Source organism: Tiliqua scincoides, chromosome 3 (assembly GCF_035046505.1).
Source record: "Tiliqua scincoides isolate rTilSci1 chromosome 3, rTilSci1.hap2, whole genome shotgun sequence".
Taxonomy (NCBI): Eukaryota; Metazoa; Chordata; class Lepidosauria; order Squamata; family Scincidae; genus Tiliqua; species Tiliqua scincoides.
This window is the reverse complement of record NC_089823.1, coordinates 95528996-95547019: the sequence shown is the minus strand read 5'-3', so window position 1 is coordinate 95547019 and position 18024 is coordinate 95528996. Positions and strand designations below refer to the sequence as shown.

Sequence of the window (18024 nt, the reverse complement as noted above, 5' to 3'; positions counted from 1 at the left end):
AAATAGCACCACATCTCACAATGACAGTGTTACAAGTGCATGCTTCAAGGGGCTCACATATTTCACCCAGTGGTGGCATCATACTGGTAGAGTGACAGCATCCTTCTGTCAAGGACAGACCTATACACATTAATCCTGCACCTGGTCTAGTCTAAAAAAAAAAGTTTAGCTAAAAGTTGAAGAACTCCTCTGAAAGAACAAAGTGCCTTTCAGCAGCCCATTATATGTTCACACGCCACGGCCCCAGTAAGTGTTTTTTGAATGGAGTCTATAGATATACCCTGACCTAGAAGAAGTCTGGGTGGTGTATACCAATCTAGGCTCACAAAAATACCCAGTAGATGAAAAAGACAACATTGGAGTCACCAAATGCAGCTGCTGGGCCACTGTGCAAAACAGGATGCTGGACTACAAGGGTCTTTAGCATGTCCCAGTGTGGGGTTCTTCTTTTGTTCTTATGATGGGAAAGGAAGCAAGTAAGTCAAAATGACTGCACTGAATGTTTCTCTTTGGCCCAAATCCTAACCAACTTTCCAGCACTGACACAGCTGTGCCAATGGGGCATGTGCAAGTACAAGTACCACTGGTTCAGAAACAAAGATCTAAACCAGGGGTGTCCAAAGTTTCCAAAGTTTTTGGCAGGAGGGCCACATCGTCTCTCTGACACTGTGTCTGGGGCCGGGGGGGGGGGGGAGAATTAATTTACATTTCAAATTTGAATAAATTTACATAAGTTTACATAAATGAATGTATTAAAGATGAACTTATATGAATGAATGAAGGTCTTGCAATAACTCAAGGCCTATAAAAGGCCTTGCACAAAGCAAGGTTGGCCTTTGCTGCCGCTACTGCATCACAGATGCGAAGCACCAAGCAGTGGAGGGAACCCTCATCCCACAACTCACACAAGAGGTCAAACAGTCCCCCTCATGCTGAGAGCAGTTGTGTCGGGCCAGCATAAGCTCCAACAAATCTCCAGAGGGCCAGAGGCTCGTTGGAGACTGGGGGCTCCCTGAGGATTGCATTGAGAGGCCTCAAGGGCCGCTAGTGGCCCCAGGGCTGGGGTCTGGGCACCCCTGATCTAGACTGTAGAATGCTAAACCTAGGGAGGCCCATACAGCTGCCCAGCTACTCATTTTAAAGCGAACAGTTAAAACACTCTGTTAAAATCATATACAGTTGTTTTGCTGTTTCAAATTTTCTCTTGTAGCTGTTTTAGATTGTTAATATTTTCTAATTGATTGCTTCCAGATTTTCTATTGTGAAACTGCCTTGAGGCTCTCAGATGGGAAGGCAGGATATAATTACATAAAATGTTCATTCAATCAATCATACCTGCCATGTGCCGAATAGTCTTTTTGCAGTATTCTTCCGCCATTGGGACAATTTTCATCATTTCTCTTCCCCACTGTACCAGAGGCTTTCCTTGAATTGCATACGAAACAAACAGAGCTGTGCAGAGCGATCCCAAAAACCCTGAAATTAGCATATTGGGTAATTATCGCTATGGGGATCACATTTCACCAAAGAGCACAGAAAATGAGTAAAATCAGTTTACAGGTGCAGAATAAAATTTATTGAACTTCAAGAAATTCACTGTGTGTACATTTCAGGCAAGGCTGTCTCTTGTTGAACTAATAGAACAGATGTTTAAACCTCAGACAAACAAAATTAAGATGAGAGTCATTTAATGTGACATTCTAACTCATCATCGCTTTCTAAAAAGACATCAGCCTTGAATTGTATAACCAGTGTGAGGACAATGTATTCCAAGTCATTCATTGGAATGTTGGGCTTGAGCCTGGAAGACCAAATTTCTGCCAGCTGCAGTAATGGGTCATTGAATAGACGAGAGTAACCCAATTTTTGCTAGATGGTGTCAGTTAAATAAAAATGGAATGTGTATTACCCCTGAGATCACAGGTTGCTCTTGTGCAGATCTGTGATAGTTCTTGAGATGGGCTATTTGGTGACATTAGTTCTTTACGAAATTTTTATCCTCCCTTCCTATTCCAGAAAGAATACAAAAGAAACATCTTATGTAGTGTCCATTAATTTGGATGCTTTGCGCAAGGAAAATGTTCCTGTGGATTGTGCCCAATTATCACAGGCCTACAAAACTGAGGGTCAGAAAAGTTTTTCCCAAACTTTATGGTGGTTTGATATGAATTTGGGGTGCGATTCCAAAAATGGCATCCGTTTTGCCCTATCATGTCTAGTTCTGGAGATATAGCATAGTTTCATTAGTGAATAGTTCAAGCAGCTTCCTCATGAGGAAGCCATGGTGTGGGCTTCCTCATGAGGAAGCTGCTTGAACCATTCACTAATGAAACTATGCCGTATCTCCAAAACTAGATGTGATAGGGCAAAACGGATGCCATTTTTGGAATCAGCACCCCAAATATACCCAGGAATTGGTGTAACATTTACAGAAGCAAAATGTGTGTTGGCCTGTGTTATTGTACAAACCTGTCCAATAAACTACCTGTTCCAGGAAAAATGTCACCTGCTTCATTTCTGTGAGTCAGGTTGCTCACAAGCAGGGCCAGTAAGAAAATTAAGGTGGCCATCTTGACTGTGATCTATTTATCTGAGTCCAGTTAATTAACTGCAAAAGCAGTGACAATCCTAGTATTCATCTAGTTCCTTCATGTAATGTTTAAGCTAAATGATCCAATAATAGTACATCCCTAAATTGTAAAACAAAAACCTGTGATACAGTGTTTGTAACTAATCTGTTATGCATTGCTAGGATTAATAGAGCAGCAAACTAGGCAAGCCATGCAACACCAACTGCCCATAACTGTCTCAATAATTATTGAAAATTCAAGCCCAGATGAATTATAAACTTATTACATATTACAATTACTTTGCTATTTAGAGGGTAAGATTTTAGGCTGCAATCCTATACACACTTTCCTGGGACTATACACACACCAGCTATTTTACTGGCATAAGTCACCTGGACATTGTCGCAGGACCACTTACAACAGTGGATCAATAGATCTGCTGTCACAAATGGCCCATAGACTTGCCCGGCTAGACTAAAATCCTATGCACATTTACTTGTGAGTAAGTCACACTGAACATGGTGGGACTTACTTCTGCATAGCTTGCAGCTTGCATAGACTGGCAGTCCAATATATTTTTTATGTTTATTTGAGATATTTTTACATTTTGTTTTTATACATTTGTTTTAAAACTGTTGCAGCCCACTCCAAGAGTAAAACTCCCCAATGAAGAAATTTAGAGTTGACTTTTTGTTGTTGTTATAGTGTTTGTGGTGGGGTGACTATGGAGTAAGATATCATGACTAGCTCCTGCATGTTACACCACAAGGCTGAACTAAGATAATATTTCAGTTCTGACTGTGGGTACATCAGCTGCTGCCTAAGCTCTTTGCACAGTGGTTCCTTAAGGGCTCTTCCGCTGTGGTGGCAGATAAAGGCATAGAATGACAAGGGCGGCTCCAGATAAGGCTTCTCATCAGTGGTTCTTTGGAGCGAGGACTCCTTACTGCTCTGTTGATTTGCGTGGAGGAGAAAGGTCAGCAATCATGAGATCATTGTGTGGGGGGAGGGAGGAAGGCAAGACCTCCAGGACTGCATTCCTTCCACGCCTTGCTTCGCTTTCTCTTCTCCTCATGATCCAGTACCAGTACCTCATGCAGGTTTCAGGCACAGTTGTGCTGAGTAGGGTAGGAAGCAGCCCATTCTCACTTATTTGGGAGTAAGTCCTATTAACCCATTTTTGCCCAACCAACAGGTGTACACATTTGGTCACTGTTGCGTATATGCAACGTTGGGCAGAAATGACTTTAAAATAAGTGGAACAAATTTCTCCACAAACATTATGGCAGAGACTGGGCTGCACACCTGTTAACATCATTTATGTTTGCTGAGCGGAGTGTGTGTGTGTTGTCTGATGTTTCTTTAGTTTCATATTAGACCATATATTGGATTGTCAGCTCCCTCTGGATAAAAATAAGGTCCTTGCATACAAATGCTCTCCTAGGCTGTTTTTCTTGGTTAGTTGTCATACAAACCAGTATGGAGCCCAGCTGGGAAAAAGGTTATTAAAATAGCCATTATTCACATTAGTGCGTCTGTCTTTGGACTGTTTGCTGAATGTAAAGCTTTATACATGATGACCAAATGAATGCATTTCTCTGGACATTACCCGTAGGATGATTGTGTGTCATTCGTCCAACTTCAATGCTCACTTCAATGAGAGTTTCCAGCCTTTCAGGCTTGTAGTACTTCATTCCTAAGCACATGGCTTTGGTAGCGGCTCCAAATCCTGAACCTACACCAGTAAATTTAATGCAGATTATTTTAGAAAGGATAAAGTATGAAAAAAAAAATTGCAGAGTAAGTGATCCAAATAGAATGAATGATCATTTTCTGTGAATGACATACATTTGGATAATAATAATGATAATACTGTTATTATAACAATAACTACAATAATAATAATATAAACATACAACCACATTTTTAAATTGCAATGGGAGAGGGGTGGTCCAATCCTATAGGCCAGTGATTGTCAACCTTCTTCATCTCAGGGCACACTGGCAAGGTACTAAAATTGTCAATGCACACCATCAGATTTTTAAGAACATAAGAACAGCTCCACTGGATCAGGCCATAGGCCCTTCTAGTCTAGCTTCCTGTATCTCACAGTGGCCCACCAAATGCCCCAGGGAGCACACCAGATAACAAGAGACCTCATCCTGGTGCCCTCCCTTGCATCTGGCATTCTGACATTTTGACAATAGACAAGGCACACCATGCTGCCAGTGGGGGCTCACATCCCTTAATGGACCTGTAATAAATGACCCTCCTCCCAAATTCTTGCGGCACACCTGGGAACCATTTGCGGCACACCAGTGTGCCATGGCACCATGGTTGAAAATGGCTGCTATAGGCACTTATAATGGCAAAACTTCCAGTCCGCTGCTGTATGTGCCGCTATGGCACTGTAAAAGTTGCACTGATGTCATGTGCTTCAGGGCAGAGGGCACAAACAGCCAGAGGCCCCATGTGCATTGCAGCAGCTCCCACACACACTAGGCAGATAAGATGACAGAGGGGGTCATTTGTGAGCAGTTCAGGGAAGGGAACAGGGATGGCAGTGGGCCAGAAGGGGTGGATCTTGGTGGCGGCAGCAGCAAGCACCATATCCTATCTCCCTTTCCTGGCTTGGGCCTGTCCCCAAGAGTTTCCTTGGACTTACACCAGCTAAAGAGCTGGCGTATGTCTGAAGAGACCCACTGATGGCTATGCAGCCTACAGAGTGGTAAGTAACGTGGTTTTTATTTACCTCTTCTAGGGCATCTGGTCACCTCCCAACCATAGCATGCAGTGTGCACTCTATCAGCAGCACTGCATTCTATAGTCTGCAGGATTGGGCCCTTAAACATATGTCTAATGCTCCCTTTGAAATCAACTGAATCCAAGTCATCAGTTTGACTGGGTTATGCCTGTTGCAACATGTGCCTTGAGATGAACAGAGGTGAATTAGCACTCCTAACTGCTTATGAAATCTTGTAAATATGGTACTTGGCTTTTGGCAATGTAGGTATCTTCCATCAAACACCTTCTTAGAGTTGTGCTCAGGCTATGTATGAAGGGAAGATGGAGGGCCTGTAACAGGCCCACCTGGAGCACTATGAGGTGCATAGCATAGACCAGGTAGAGTACAACAGGGAGTAAGTGGGCTGAATTTGCTGGTTTCTCTGTCTTTCCTTTTCAGTGGCTGTCATGAGGAGCCCAACAGAGGGAGGGAAGCTGTTCTGTCAAACAGGGTTGACTGTCCAGAGACAAAAATAATCATAGTATTACATTGCAGTGTTTAAACTATGATGTGGCATCAACATATGATGCTAGTGTTGAGAGGTTGCAAAGCACAGTGATATAGTGTCACATAAACACAAGGCTGGAATAGAATTTTGCACCGCCCATCATGAGGCTGTGCCATTACTTAATGAAGAAGTGCTACAACAGCTCTTCTAAACAAACAGTGCTAAAGACTGGAAACTGGTTTTGTCTTTACTCCTTATAGGAGTTTTGTGCTGCATACATCAGAAATAAAATGATGTAAAATAGCATGATGTATACCTGCAGTACCTCCAGATAAGTACCTACAACAGAGTTCTGCTTTGGGACGTACACTGAAAGAAGTATCTTTCAGAAGGATCTAGTTTTGCAGGCTCAGCAACTTGATTTCAATAGAGCCCTTCACACTGACTGCATGTCCACTAAGCACTTACATGCATCATGACCGATTGTATTCCTGAAAATAAAAACAAAATTCCAGGACAAGAAAAAACTGGACCAGGGGTATCATGCCAAGAACAAAGATTATATAAATAGACATAAAGCTGGGTAGAGTTGACTGAGAAAAAAATGCAGAGCCCAGCCAGAATAATTCCTGCCAATACATTACATCTCCAGAAAAATGTGGAATTGTTGCAGAACTATGCGGCACTCATGATCCTTTCCAGCGCGGCCAGAGTGCTGACACAGGGAAAAATCATGCTGTTCATTTGTGCAGGGTGGGGTGAAAAATGGTCTTCCACATTAACCTCTGCAACTTTATAGTGTCAAGGAATCAAAAGACTAATTCTATATTTGTTGGGAGGGCATGAGTTAAACCATAGGCATTATAATCAGAAGTAAGCAAACTAATTAACAATATAAGAAGCTGTAACCATAGAGGTAAGTTGGTACTTCTTTAGTACTTCTTCAGGGCGACGTGAACGACTTTACACTGGGTGCCTGAATTATGGACGTCTGAGATATGGATGTCCAAGTTACGGATAGCTGAGTCAGCTCTTTCACACAGGAGCAAACCACCCTGTGTTTTGGCACAGGCACAAAAGCTCTGGGCCAGCAAGAGCTTGCTGTTTTGACCTACGTATGTTCCAACATCTGGACAAACCTCCAGAATGGAACCAGTACACATCCTGGGGACTTAATGTATAATGAACCATTACTTAAAACTAATTAAGAACATCTTAACATTGGTCAGGATCAACACAGAAAAAAGGAAGAAAACTGTTTAGCTTCTAAATGCAAAAATTGATGCCATTCAAACACTGAATTTTGAAATTGTGGAATATAGATAAGAACAATTTTATAATTAGTTAAGAATTGTTTAGCCAGCACTGGAAAAGACTGACATTTGATCCAACATATTCCTGTTTATCTTTTCATAATTCTTTTTCACTTAAATTTTAATGTAGGAGAGTTTCTATTTAGGAAAAAAATTCCTACCTTTCTCATTAAATGGTGTGTGCCAGGCTAGAAGATAGTTATCTGGTTTCAGTTGTGAACAACCATCAATAGTGGCAGGGTCTGATCGTCTCCCGGGAAGCTTGTCAATAGCATCAACATAACGTTTTACAAGTTCCCGATACAGATCTTCCAAACACCAGTAATCTGTTCAGAAAAAAGAATCACACAATCAGGGGAAAGTAGCAGGGAATGTTAGATTAGGTGGAAAAAGCTCACCCAAGCAACTGCTTTTTTCATTTAAGGACACTTAACATGGATTAGGCTGCAATCCTATGCGCATTTATTTGGGTGTAAGGTCCACTGAACTCAGTGGACTTACTTCTGAGTACACCTGCATAGGCTTGCACTGCTATGGCCTGATCCTGGTGGTGATGCCACCGGAACATGCATTGCAATGGTGTAACACACTTTCCAGGTGTTGCAAATTTGATGGCGCTGGAGATCATGGTCTGGCCAATGCCGGAAGTGGTGAGCCTCCAGGTCTATGAAACAACACACCAGGGATGTCTGCTGCTGCAGGTAAGCCATGTAGAAGGTTGGAGGGAGGCAGGAAGAGGTGGAAAGGGGAAGGGGTGGGCAGAATGGGAAGGAGATAGGAATGGGGAGGAGGGCAAACTGGGCCCAAGAAGGGCCAGGTTCAGTGGCAGTGGTGCCTGCTGAATCCTAAATTCCTTCTCGGCCTGATCTGCCTTCACAGGAAATCTGTATCATCAGGGACTCTTTTGCCTCTCTTCATGTACCTTTCCTCTGAAAGGAATTAAGATGATGAACATTTCACCTTGCCTCTTTGCTCAGTACGTCTTGGTCTCCTTAGTATTCCAAGCCTTCATCCTCCAGTGCTTGCTAGTTTTTCCCTGAAGAAATCTGTTCACTGCATTTTGTGCTTTGTCAGTCAGCATTTCCTTCCCCCAACTTGTAGATGTAGGTAAGTATGTGCAGGCATTTTGTAGGCAAACAGGTTATACAAAACAAATGGGTTGTATCCTAAGATCATGTGGACACAGTTCTGTTTTTGGAAACTCCTCCCCCCCCCCCAAATGGAAGGAGCATTTTGTTCATTCAAGGATTTCTTCCCCTTGTGGAAGGACCTCTTGTGTGAGTACAACATTCCTTTCACTTGTGAAAGGAACTTCTGATACCAGAGCTGTACTTGATTAAGAGATTTGTTTCCTGAGGCACAATCATTGTCTACAGGGCCCACGAAAGGGGGTGCAGGACCCAATCTCCTTCCCTGGGCCCAGCATTAAAAAGGGGGCCCAAGAGCCAAAGGAGGGGTCCCAAAAATGTCATGGAATCTTACATTTTCAAATCACACCAAGGCCTATGAGAGACCTTGCAGGGGGTACATCTTGCCTGGCCCTTGGGGTCAAAAAGGGGGCTAAAGGAGGGGAACTAGAAATTTCCTTGGATCTCAGAAATTGCTTGTGTGAAGACTGGCATTCACATTTTGTGTAAGCCTACATAGTTTTATACTGTGTATTGCTATTTGTAGAAATAAGGATCCAATGATCAATGAAATTATGATCCAATGGAGAAGGGAAGGAGTCTAAGAGAAACCTTGTATCCCCAAGAGGGGCCCAAAAGAAACATTGTACCCCTTGATAAAATTTCTCTCAGAGCCCATGGTAGTCTTGTTTCAGCAAAAACCACACATCATCCAGTATGTATCAATAAATTTAACATTCATGTTGATCACTCTTGTTAAACTATAGCCATTTTCTTGAATGCCAGACTACATCCAGTAAAGCTCTTAGCCATATAGTAAAGTCACAGTTGCTTTGTAATGTAGTGAAAGCCATTCACAACTAACTCTTGGAATCATTCTGCTATTTAGTTGGTGTTTCTGGCAGTCAGGGTACTGCTGGAAATGCGTGGGTTCTCACTAGTTCCATTTTATTGGCTCCAATATGAGATCAAATTTATATATTAAAAAAACCATTTCTGCACAAAGTTGCATATACAAAACAGGGACCAAATGTCCCACACCTGTGGGCCAGGCAGAAAATGGATTATTTTATGAAGCTGTCTTATCCTGAGTCATCTCTTTGGTCCCTGTAGCTCAGGGATATCAAACTCATTTCATACAGAGGGCCAAAGTTAACATTCATGGTGCCTGCTGAGGGCCTGAAGTGACATCATTAAGCATATGATAGAAATACAGGTTGAGCCTCATTATTCAAGTGGGTTCCATTCCAAGCACTCATGTGGATGGCAAAAAAATGCACTATAGCAAATCAATTTAAAAAACAAAGTTTCTTTGCTCCAGTGATTTAAAAACAGCCTTGCTGACCTTTGTGATGTAAGATAAGAGTCATTAAGAAGACAATCCATCAATCAGCCCTCCTCCAAGCTCTTCACTCAACCCCTCCCTTCACCAATGCAAAGTGATCACCTTTCTTTCACTTGCTCAGGGGGAAGGGAGGGGTCACCTGGAGAGAGAAGGACTGATGGATTGTCAGCCAGCTGCCCTCTCTCTCTCATTCAGGAGGCTATTGTTAAAGGACTGTTCAGTTTTTTAAACTGATTTTAAAGGGATGCATTTTTCCCCTTCTCCAGGGATCAGCACATTCCTTCTCATTTGCAGGGGCCATTCATGTTGAGTCAAATCCATGTAAAAAAAATCCGTGTATAAATAGGCTGGACCTGTAACCACTTTGTTCTCATATAGAAACTCATTGGCTGCAAATGAAAGTAGAGAAAATGTGCAAATCTTGTTTATGTTTTCAAGATATGAAAGAGCCCAATTATCAAATTGGGAACACCCAATTGTATTGGGGGCCAGATAAATTGCTTTTAGGAGCTGCATTCGACCCTCAGGCCTTATATTTGACACCCCTGATCTAACTCATTACTGTCACTCTATCAATCAATTTCTATTCCACTTTTTGACCTTGGCCCCTAAGACAGCCTACAGCAATTTTGAAAAAAGCAACAGTAAACACTTTAAACTCCCCCTTTAAAGAAATGAAAACAAAACAACAAAAAAAGCCTGCTCATAGAACTATTGAAAGGTGAAGCTGAGCAATCTATGACACCTTTGCCTGCCCTCCTTCTCTTTCTTCTCCTTCAATGTTGGATGGTCTATGGCAGGGGTGTCCAAACTTTTTGGCAGGAGGGTCACATCATCACTCTGACACTATGTCGGGGGCCGGGGAAAAGAAAATTAATTTGCATTTAAAATTTGAATAAATTTACATAAGTTCACATAAATGAATATGTTAAAGATGAACTTATATGAATGAATGAAGATCTTGCAATAGCTCAAAGCCTTTAAAAGGCCTTGCACAAAGCAAGGCTAGCCTTTCCTTTGCTGCCGCTACTGCATCACAGATGTGAAACAGCAAGCAGTGGAGGGAGTCCTCATCCCACAGCTCATGCAAGAGATCAAACACTTGCCCTCACACTGAGAGCAATTGCGTCTGGCCAGTGTGGGCTCCAGCAAATCTCCGGATGGCCAGAGGCTTATTGGAGACTGGGGGCCATACTGGGAGTCCTTGAGGGCCACAAGTGGCCCCAGGGCCGGGGTTTGGGCACCCCAATCTATGGGGAGAAAAAGGGATATACTTTGTGCTGTTTGGTACACTCTGGTAGCAGCTCTTCAGGTTTCCAGACCCACCTGGAAATGCCAGGGATTGAACCAGAGACATTCTACATACACTACAGCCCCTTCCTTTGAGTATTTGTCCACTGTGAAAAATAATGAAAATGTGTTTGGATTGGCCCCAAACCAGCTGATTCACATTAGCCTGTCCCCTCCCCACTTCCTCTTCCACTCCATCCCCTCTTCTCTTTCCAATACAGGGAGCAGAAGGAGAAGCAGTGGGGAAGAGTGGGTGGATGGAGGTGGGTACCTCCTCTCAATAAGTCTGCTTCCTGAAATGTTTCAGTCAACCCTGTGGTTGGGCTGGCCTGCTGAGGGCCACTTCACATGAAGTCTGCTGCTGAAAATAATCTATACCAGCCATTTTCAACTACTGTGCCACGGATGGTCTGCAGGTGTGCTGTGAGAGTTTGGGGGAGGGTCATTTGTTAGTAGGGTCACTGGGGGATGTGAGCCCCTGCTGTCAATGGGTGTGCCTTGTGAATTGTCAAAAAACTGATGGTGTGCCTTGACAATTTAGCGCCTTGTCAGTGTGCCATGAGATGAAAAATGCTGAAAATTGCTGACAATACTGAGGTAGATGGATCAATCTGTTGGCAACCTTCAGTCTTGAGAGACTATGGTATTGCGCTCTGAAAGGTGGTTTTGGAACATCGTCTAGTGTGGCTGAAAAGGCCAATTCGGGAGTGACAATCCCTTCAACAATGGGAGCAAGTGCAGTCTGACCCTGGTCTGTCTCCCTGGCTATGGGCCTACCTTCTTTGCCTCTTAGCCTCAGACTGGATCAATGTAAGGCAGCTTTATGTAAACAATTGAGAATGAGATCTTTAATTTATCTTATTCCAAGTGCAAAGGATTGAAATTGGGAAGAAGAAGAGAAACTTCGTGTGTCTCTCACCTCATGTTCTGAGGTAGCCAACTGTCCATTATGCTCTGAGGTAGCCCATCCATTATGGAATGTTATTGCATTACCTATAATCAACAGAAATGTTGATTGTACTGGTCTGTCTTTGACTTTAATAACCACCTGAGCGGCTGCAATCCTAACCACACTTTCCTGAGAGTAAGCCCCATTGAACAAAATAAGACTTACTTCTGAGTAGACCTGGTTAGGTTTGTGCCCATAGACACATTAGATTTGGAATCTCCCAAATTGTATCTCCACACCAGAAAATGCTGCATCTGCTACATTTTTTTTTAACCGAGATGAAGAAAGAGAGGCAAGCTGCCTGATAAAGAAATGTGTTGGTGCAAATAGGCTTTCCCACATATTTCAACAAAATGTCTTTCTCAGAGTGGGTCCAGCAGGAAATGTTGCTAGTCCTAGTGACTGATACATCCATCCCATCCCAATGCAGCCTGATTTGATCGTGTGCCTTTAAGAACAGCTATGAACTCCTCCAGAATATAATGAAAGATTCTAACTGATGAAGACGCTATAGAAGGAATGTAAATCTGGAGCATGTGCTGTCAATTGTCAGTTGTCAATAGTTAACAATAGTTAAGCCACAAGATCCTGGATGTGGATTGAGGCTAAAATTTCAAAGCTACCAAAAACACCCCTTAAATTCTATGAGGGCTCAATAATCTGAAAAACTACCACAAAATGAACCCTATTCACAGATGCTGGCCCAAGACCCTCTGTGGTGGCATGTCAAGTTCTGCCCCCACATCTGATGATGTGCCATCCTCTGCTCCTGTCCAGTGTCCTAGCTCAGCACTCTCCTCCCTCCACATTTCCTCTTCCTCTCTGTCCCCCTCTTTCTTTTCCAGTTCAGGAAGTAGTAGGAGGAGGAGCATTGGAGTAGGCAGGCAGAAATGGGTACGCCCCCTTCATCAATCTGCTGCCTGAGGCAACTGCTTCACTTGGTTTCATGGTTGGGCCAGCACTGCCTATCCAGGAGCTCTTTCAGTTGGAATCTCATGTGCTACACACACAGACTCATGAACATTTTTCAGCTGACTGAGCTTACATCCACTTTTGGAGCATGGATAGGAAAAAACAAGTTTAAAGACAACCTTGCAGGGCATTTTCAAAGGACAATGGATGGGTGGGCGAAGGATTAAGCAGCACCCTCCCACTTGACATTTTCCTCCTGCAAATGGTCACTGAGCTCCTGTATTAGTAGTCAAGGGAAATGTGAGCTTGGAAACCCTGTGTTTCCCCCAGAACTTTATTTTGTTCCTTCTATGCTGTATTCACATTAATGCTTGTCACCAGGCTGATAGAAAAATCAGGATCAATTCTTTTAGCTAGTTTTGTTAAGTACACAGGACTGTTGTAGCTTGAGCACCCAGCTACACATTGTGTTAAACACAGCCTTAACAAATCCAGTCAGAATCTTAAAGGGCCAGCACATTACATAGCCCCAGGAGGCTAATTCCCATTGAGCAATTGGCTGCTTAGGGCCAGCAGTTTTGTTGGCTCCAGTTTACAAGGGAAAAAATATTGAGTATTTCCTCCCCATGTGTACTTTTTTCAGCCCTGATTATGTTCCCGCAGCTGATACTTAACCCATTTCTGCCCAGCCCACAGGTGTACACGTTTGGCCCCTGTTGCGTATATGCAACATTGGGCAAAAATGGTTTAAGCTAAGCACACACAGGCCAAAATAACACCTCCTCCTCCCCCACAGTTTCCATGGTTCTAACAAAAGTGAGCTACTATCTGCTCAGTGAGTGCTTGGTGTGAATAGCTTGGTGAAAGAGGCATTTTCAGTGGGACCTCAGTATGAGGAAACCTCTACAAGTTTCTGAACTTCCCTGCCATGGTCCCAACAATAAGGCCCCTCGCCTGCTATTAGCAGAACCATGAAGTGTGGGAGAGGAGGAGGTGTGGAGCATTTAACCTTTTCCTATCACACTACCCATCTTGATCCTGTCCTCTCCAGCTGCAATGTAAGTTTTTAACAATGGGTCAAAATATGAACTTAATGCACTGTGTAGTTTCAGCTTGCTTTCTCCTGCAATTCCCCACTCCCTTTTACCAAGCATGATTGTAAACCATGGGCAATTAGGGCAAAAAGAAGAAATGCACCCTCCTGTAATGTCTACAGGAACTTTTCTTAGAGCCACTTGGTAGCAGCAACACTGCAAGGGGATGGACCAAGGATCAGATACAATAAAAGAGATGGGTCAATGATCCTTAATTCTCCTGGGTCTCACTACAACCTGTCTTCAGACTTTTCAAGACAGTATTCCTCCATGAAACATCCTCACTGTAATGTTGCATCTTTCAGAATGGTTTCATCCTTCATATTGTCCACCCTACTGCATGGATGGCAACACAAACTATTATGAACCTGGACAATGGCTTTCTGCTGGCATCCTGCTAATGAGTGTCAGGGGTTTATGCCTGATTGTAAAAAGAACAGATTGTCACAGGCTTGCAGCTGGCTCTTGGCTGGGAGCAAGTGTGCCAACTTTGACTGACACTATTCCTGGAGATCTTTTGTGCCCAATATGATGTAATATTAGGATATTCCTGGAGGCTGTGTTAAAATCTCCAGAACTGCTTTTCAGTAGTCACTTGGAGATTGATGCTGATACCTGGAGATTCCAGTCCAACCCTGGAGGTTTGTCAACCCCATTGGGAGCTAATACAAATATGGCTAGTGACAGCAATAGAGTCTCTTGATGACCTAGACAAAAGCCACCATCCTTCAATTTTAATTTACCAATTGTAACATGGAAACAGTGTGGTTATAACAATCATCAAGAGGGCAAGAAAGAAAGGGAAGGGGTGGAATTGGCTGTGTCCTTCCCTTCCCAGGTCTGATCCACATACATGGATCAACACAGACTTGCACCAGCAATATTGCTGATGCAGGTCTGAGTTGACCCATTGTGGCTGCTGTGGCTTACCCCAGGGCAAGGGGACAAATGTCCCCTTTCTTGAGAACTGCAGCAGCCAAAATTCCCCTGTGGGATGCAGAGTAGCCTGTGCCGGCACTGCTTCATCACCATGGGGGAATTTAGATAGGATTGGGCTGTAAGTCAATACATATGGACAAACCTTATCCATTTGCTCCAAGGATAGAGAATTCCATGCTGCAATCCCCCCCCCCCTCCACACACACACACATTCCTTCCTTAGGCTGCAATCCCACACACACATCTGTGAGCAAGTTCTATTGAACTCAACAGGGCTTACTTCTGAGAAGATATAAATAGGATTGCACTGCCAGGCAAAGGGTGGAGTGGAAACTAAAGAGCCACTCTGCATTTTTATTAGTCCAGTCTGATTTTTGAATGTTTTTTGGCTATGGCATCACTAATTGCCTGCTTTTCACTTTGGTAGGCAACATAAATATTAGCAAAGTACAAAAGAACTAAGTACAAAGGCATTTAGATGGGATGAGATGCTATATTTAGATGGCAAATTATCTGTTGTTTAGAGCCATCTTGATGGTCACAAATCATGATTTCACCTTTTCCCCCCTCCCCCTTCTGGGCTCAGGTACATTTTATCCACATAACTGTTTTTTTAATTAAGTTCTGTATGGGCTTGGCTAATTTAAAGATGCATTTTTATCATGGCATATTTATCTAGAACTGGAAGATCATACATCCGCATACGTTAAATAGCAGATGCTTGTAAATACTATTGATGAAATCCCGACAGTAGTTCAAGAATGAGGCTTTGAAATAAGAGCTGAATTGCTCTATATACCATAGACAGAAGAATACAGACCTTGCTATTCTACAGCTAGTTTACCTAAAAATGGTTGCAAACGAGCTTGATAAGGCTTGCAGATAACTTTTATGCTCCTGCAGAGGTCAAGAGGCAGGAAACACGTGATGTGCATTTAATCACCAACTATATTCAGAAGTATGTTAGTCATCCTTTCCCTTGATAGGTTGACGTCTTGCCATTATCTTTAGGGTATTAGCTCCCACTGACTTCATTGGCTAACCAGTAGCTAGACATGAAATATCCAAGATTCTCTTCAACAGTTCTCTGGCAGCTAAATTTAGAACATCTCTGCAACAGTCAGATAAGAGTGGAATGTAAGTGAAATCTATTGACTTTGATGTTTCTGATTTTAGAAAAAAAATCAAGAACAAGAGAGAAGTGCAACTGTTTGGGAATATGCATGTCGTCAGTAGAGATGTTTTCAGCATTTGTCTTCAGTGCCATCATGTATCCATCATAAATTATTATTAACAACCTTTATATTCTACTTTCCAACAGAGTTCACAAAGTGGTTTAGCAAAATAAGTGAAATAAATATTGCACAAATATGGCTGTAAAATACAATTGCATTAAAAGGAAAATGACTGACACTTTCAGATGCACTTCTTATACAAAAAAGTTTTGTCAAACATGATGGGCAATTGCTTGTATACCAGACAAAAACTGGCAACTCTGATAATTACTTTGTTGTTGTTGTTGTGTGGTTTCCCCATTCACTTTTAGTTCAAGTCTACACCAGTTTACTCAGTGTAAGAGAATATTCATTGTGTGCATTTGTATATTTAGTAATGAAACACTATATTTAACCAACAAGAGAATAAGTAGGCCACCTTATAAGTAGGTCACTGTTAATGGCAATTGTATTTAAACAAAAACAAGGAGCATATTTTGAGGTTCAAAGTGTTCCATGTACGTTATTTTAGTACAGGTTATCCACTGTACAGGTTATCCTTATCCAGAATTTTGAAATACAGAATATTCAAAAATAAGGAACATTTTTGCCAACATGACTTAAAAGAAAAATTTTGCCTAAAGAAATAAAATCACAAACTGTGTTTCATGCACAAAATTATTAAAAAATATTGTACAAAACTACCTTCAGGCTATGAACATAAGGGGTATATGAAACAAATGAATTTTGTGTTTAGACTTGGGTCCCGTCTCCAAGATCTCTCATTAAGTATATGCAAGTATTCCAAAATATGGAAAAATCTGATATCCAAAATGCTTCTGGTTCCAAGCACTTTGGATAGGGGATACCCACCCTGTAATGCTTATTAACAACCCTGCAAGGTAGACCAGTATCATCTTCCCTCTACTGCAGAACTGAGAGAAGTAATGTGCCCAAGTCCATCTTGTGTGTTCACGGCAGAAGTGAAATATGAAGCAAGGATTACTTGGTTCAGTTTATATTGTTAGCTACCACACTTGCAATGCAATCCCCAGAAGTCCTATGGGACTTACTCTCTGGTATGTACAGGATTGCAGTCTACTGTTATTAATCTAAAAAGCAAAAGCAAGTCTTATAACATTGACCACTGACAGAAGCATGATAGAGTCTTCACATCCCTACAAGCTTGCTGCCAGCAATCACAGTTACAGCTGTTCTCCAGCCCTCCCCAGTTCTGTGCAGAGACTCAGTCTTCCATGTTTCCTACCTGTGATGAGAGCTTCAGCTGTGGCCATATGCATAAGGGTATTGTCACTCACTGGCCATTTGTCAGAGGACAGCACCAGATTCTCAAGTCCTCCAATTTCCTTTAGTTCCTCTTGGATCTTTGCACCTAAAGCATTGTTTTCCCGGGTGAAATTTCGATAACCCAGGGCATCCCCCACTCCTGCCAGCAAGAACGCAGCCTTGAATTTATCCATCATAAGTTGAGTGATGCTTTTTTCAGTTTCTCTTCAGTCTCTTGATGTTTCTTTGTTCCTTTTCCTTCAGGCTCAGGTCAAGCAACACTTTATATCAGAGCCATTGTGTCACTGCCAAGTTCTCTGTATAAGGCAAGCCATTCCTTTTCTGGCTTGGCAGATGTCACCACTTGTCCGATATCCAATGGAGGGATAAAAATTCTTAGTCAAAGTATTTTCTAACTTATTTTAAGTTGCAAGCGCACCCAGTGTGCAACACACTAGCACAGGCAAGTAGCAAAAATAAAAAGCCCTCCCACAATGTAGGACAAAGCAAGCCAAGAAATATTTTGGCTATCCAATTTACGTAACTCTACACCTAGGCAAACACATGCTCTAATCAGGTTTATTTTTAAGGCTGTGCAAATGAGCATGTTTTTCTCTGATTTTTGTATTGCTGAAAACTCTGTTGCTCTTTGGAGGAAACGGAGAAAAACACAGAGATGCAGAGAAGTATTGATTTCTTTGAGGGACCTTCCAGACTAATTAGAAGTTGGAGAGAAGCTCAACACATTAAA

General features: G+C 42.4%; 1 protein-coding gene across 3 annotated transcripts in view; it reads right to left on the bottom strand.

Moving 5' to 3' along the window:
- ADPRHL1 (ADP-ribosylhydrolase like 1) overlaps positions 1-17699 on the bottom strand; it is a 49069-nt gene extending 31370 nt beyond the window's left edge. For 2 of the 3 annotated variants that reach the window (XM_066620389.1, XM_066620390.1), the window contains exons 1-4: positions 17254-17699; positions 7278-7442; positions 4180-4305; positions 1336-1476 (exon numbers count right to left, since the gene is read on the bottom strand). In XM_066620389.1, the coding sequence (XP_066476486.1) occupies positions 1336-1476; positions 4180-4305; positions 7278-7442; positions 17254-17470 (649 nt within the window). In that variant the 5' untranslated portion in view covers positions 17471-17699. The remainder of the gene's footprint in view (positions 1-1335; positions 1477-4179; positions 4306-7277; positions 7443-17253) is intronic. The other variant, XM_066620391.1, reaches the window with a different exon arrangement.
- Between the last annotated feature and the right edge of the window lie 325 nt (positions 17700-18024).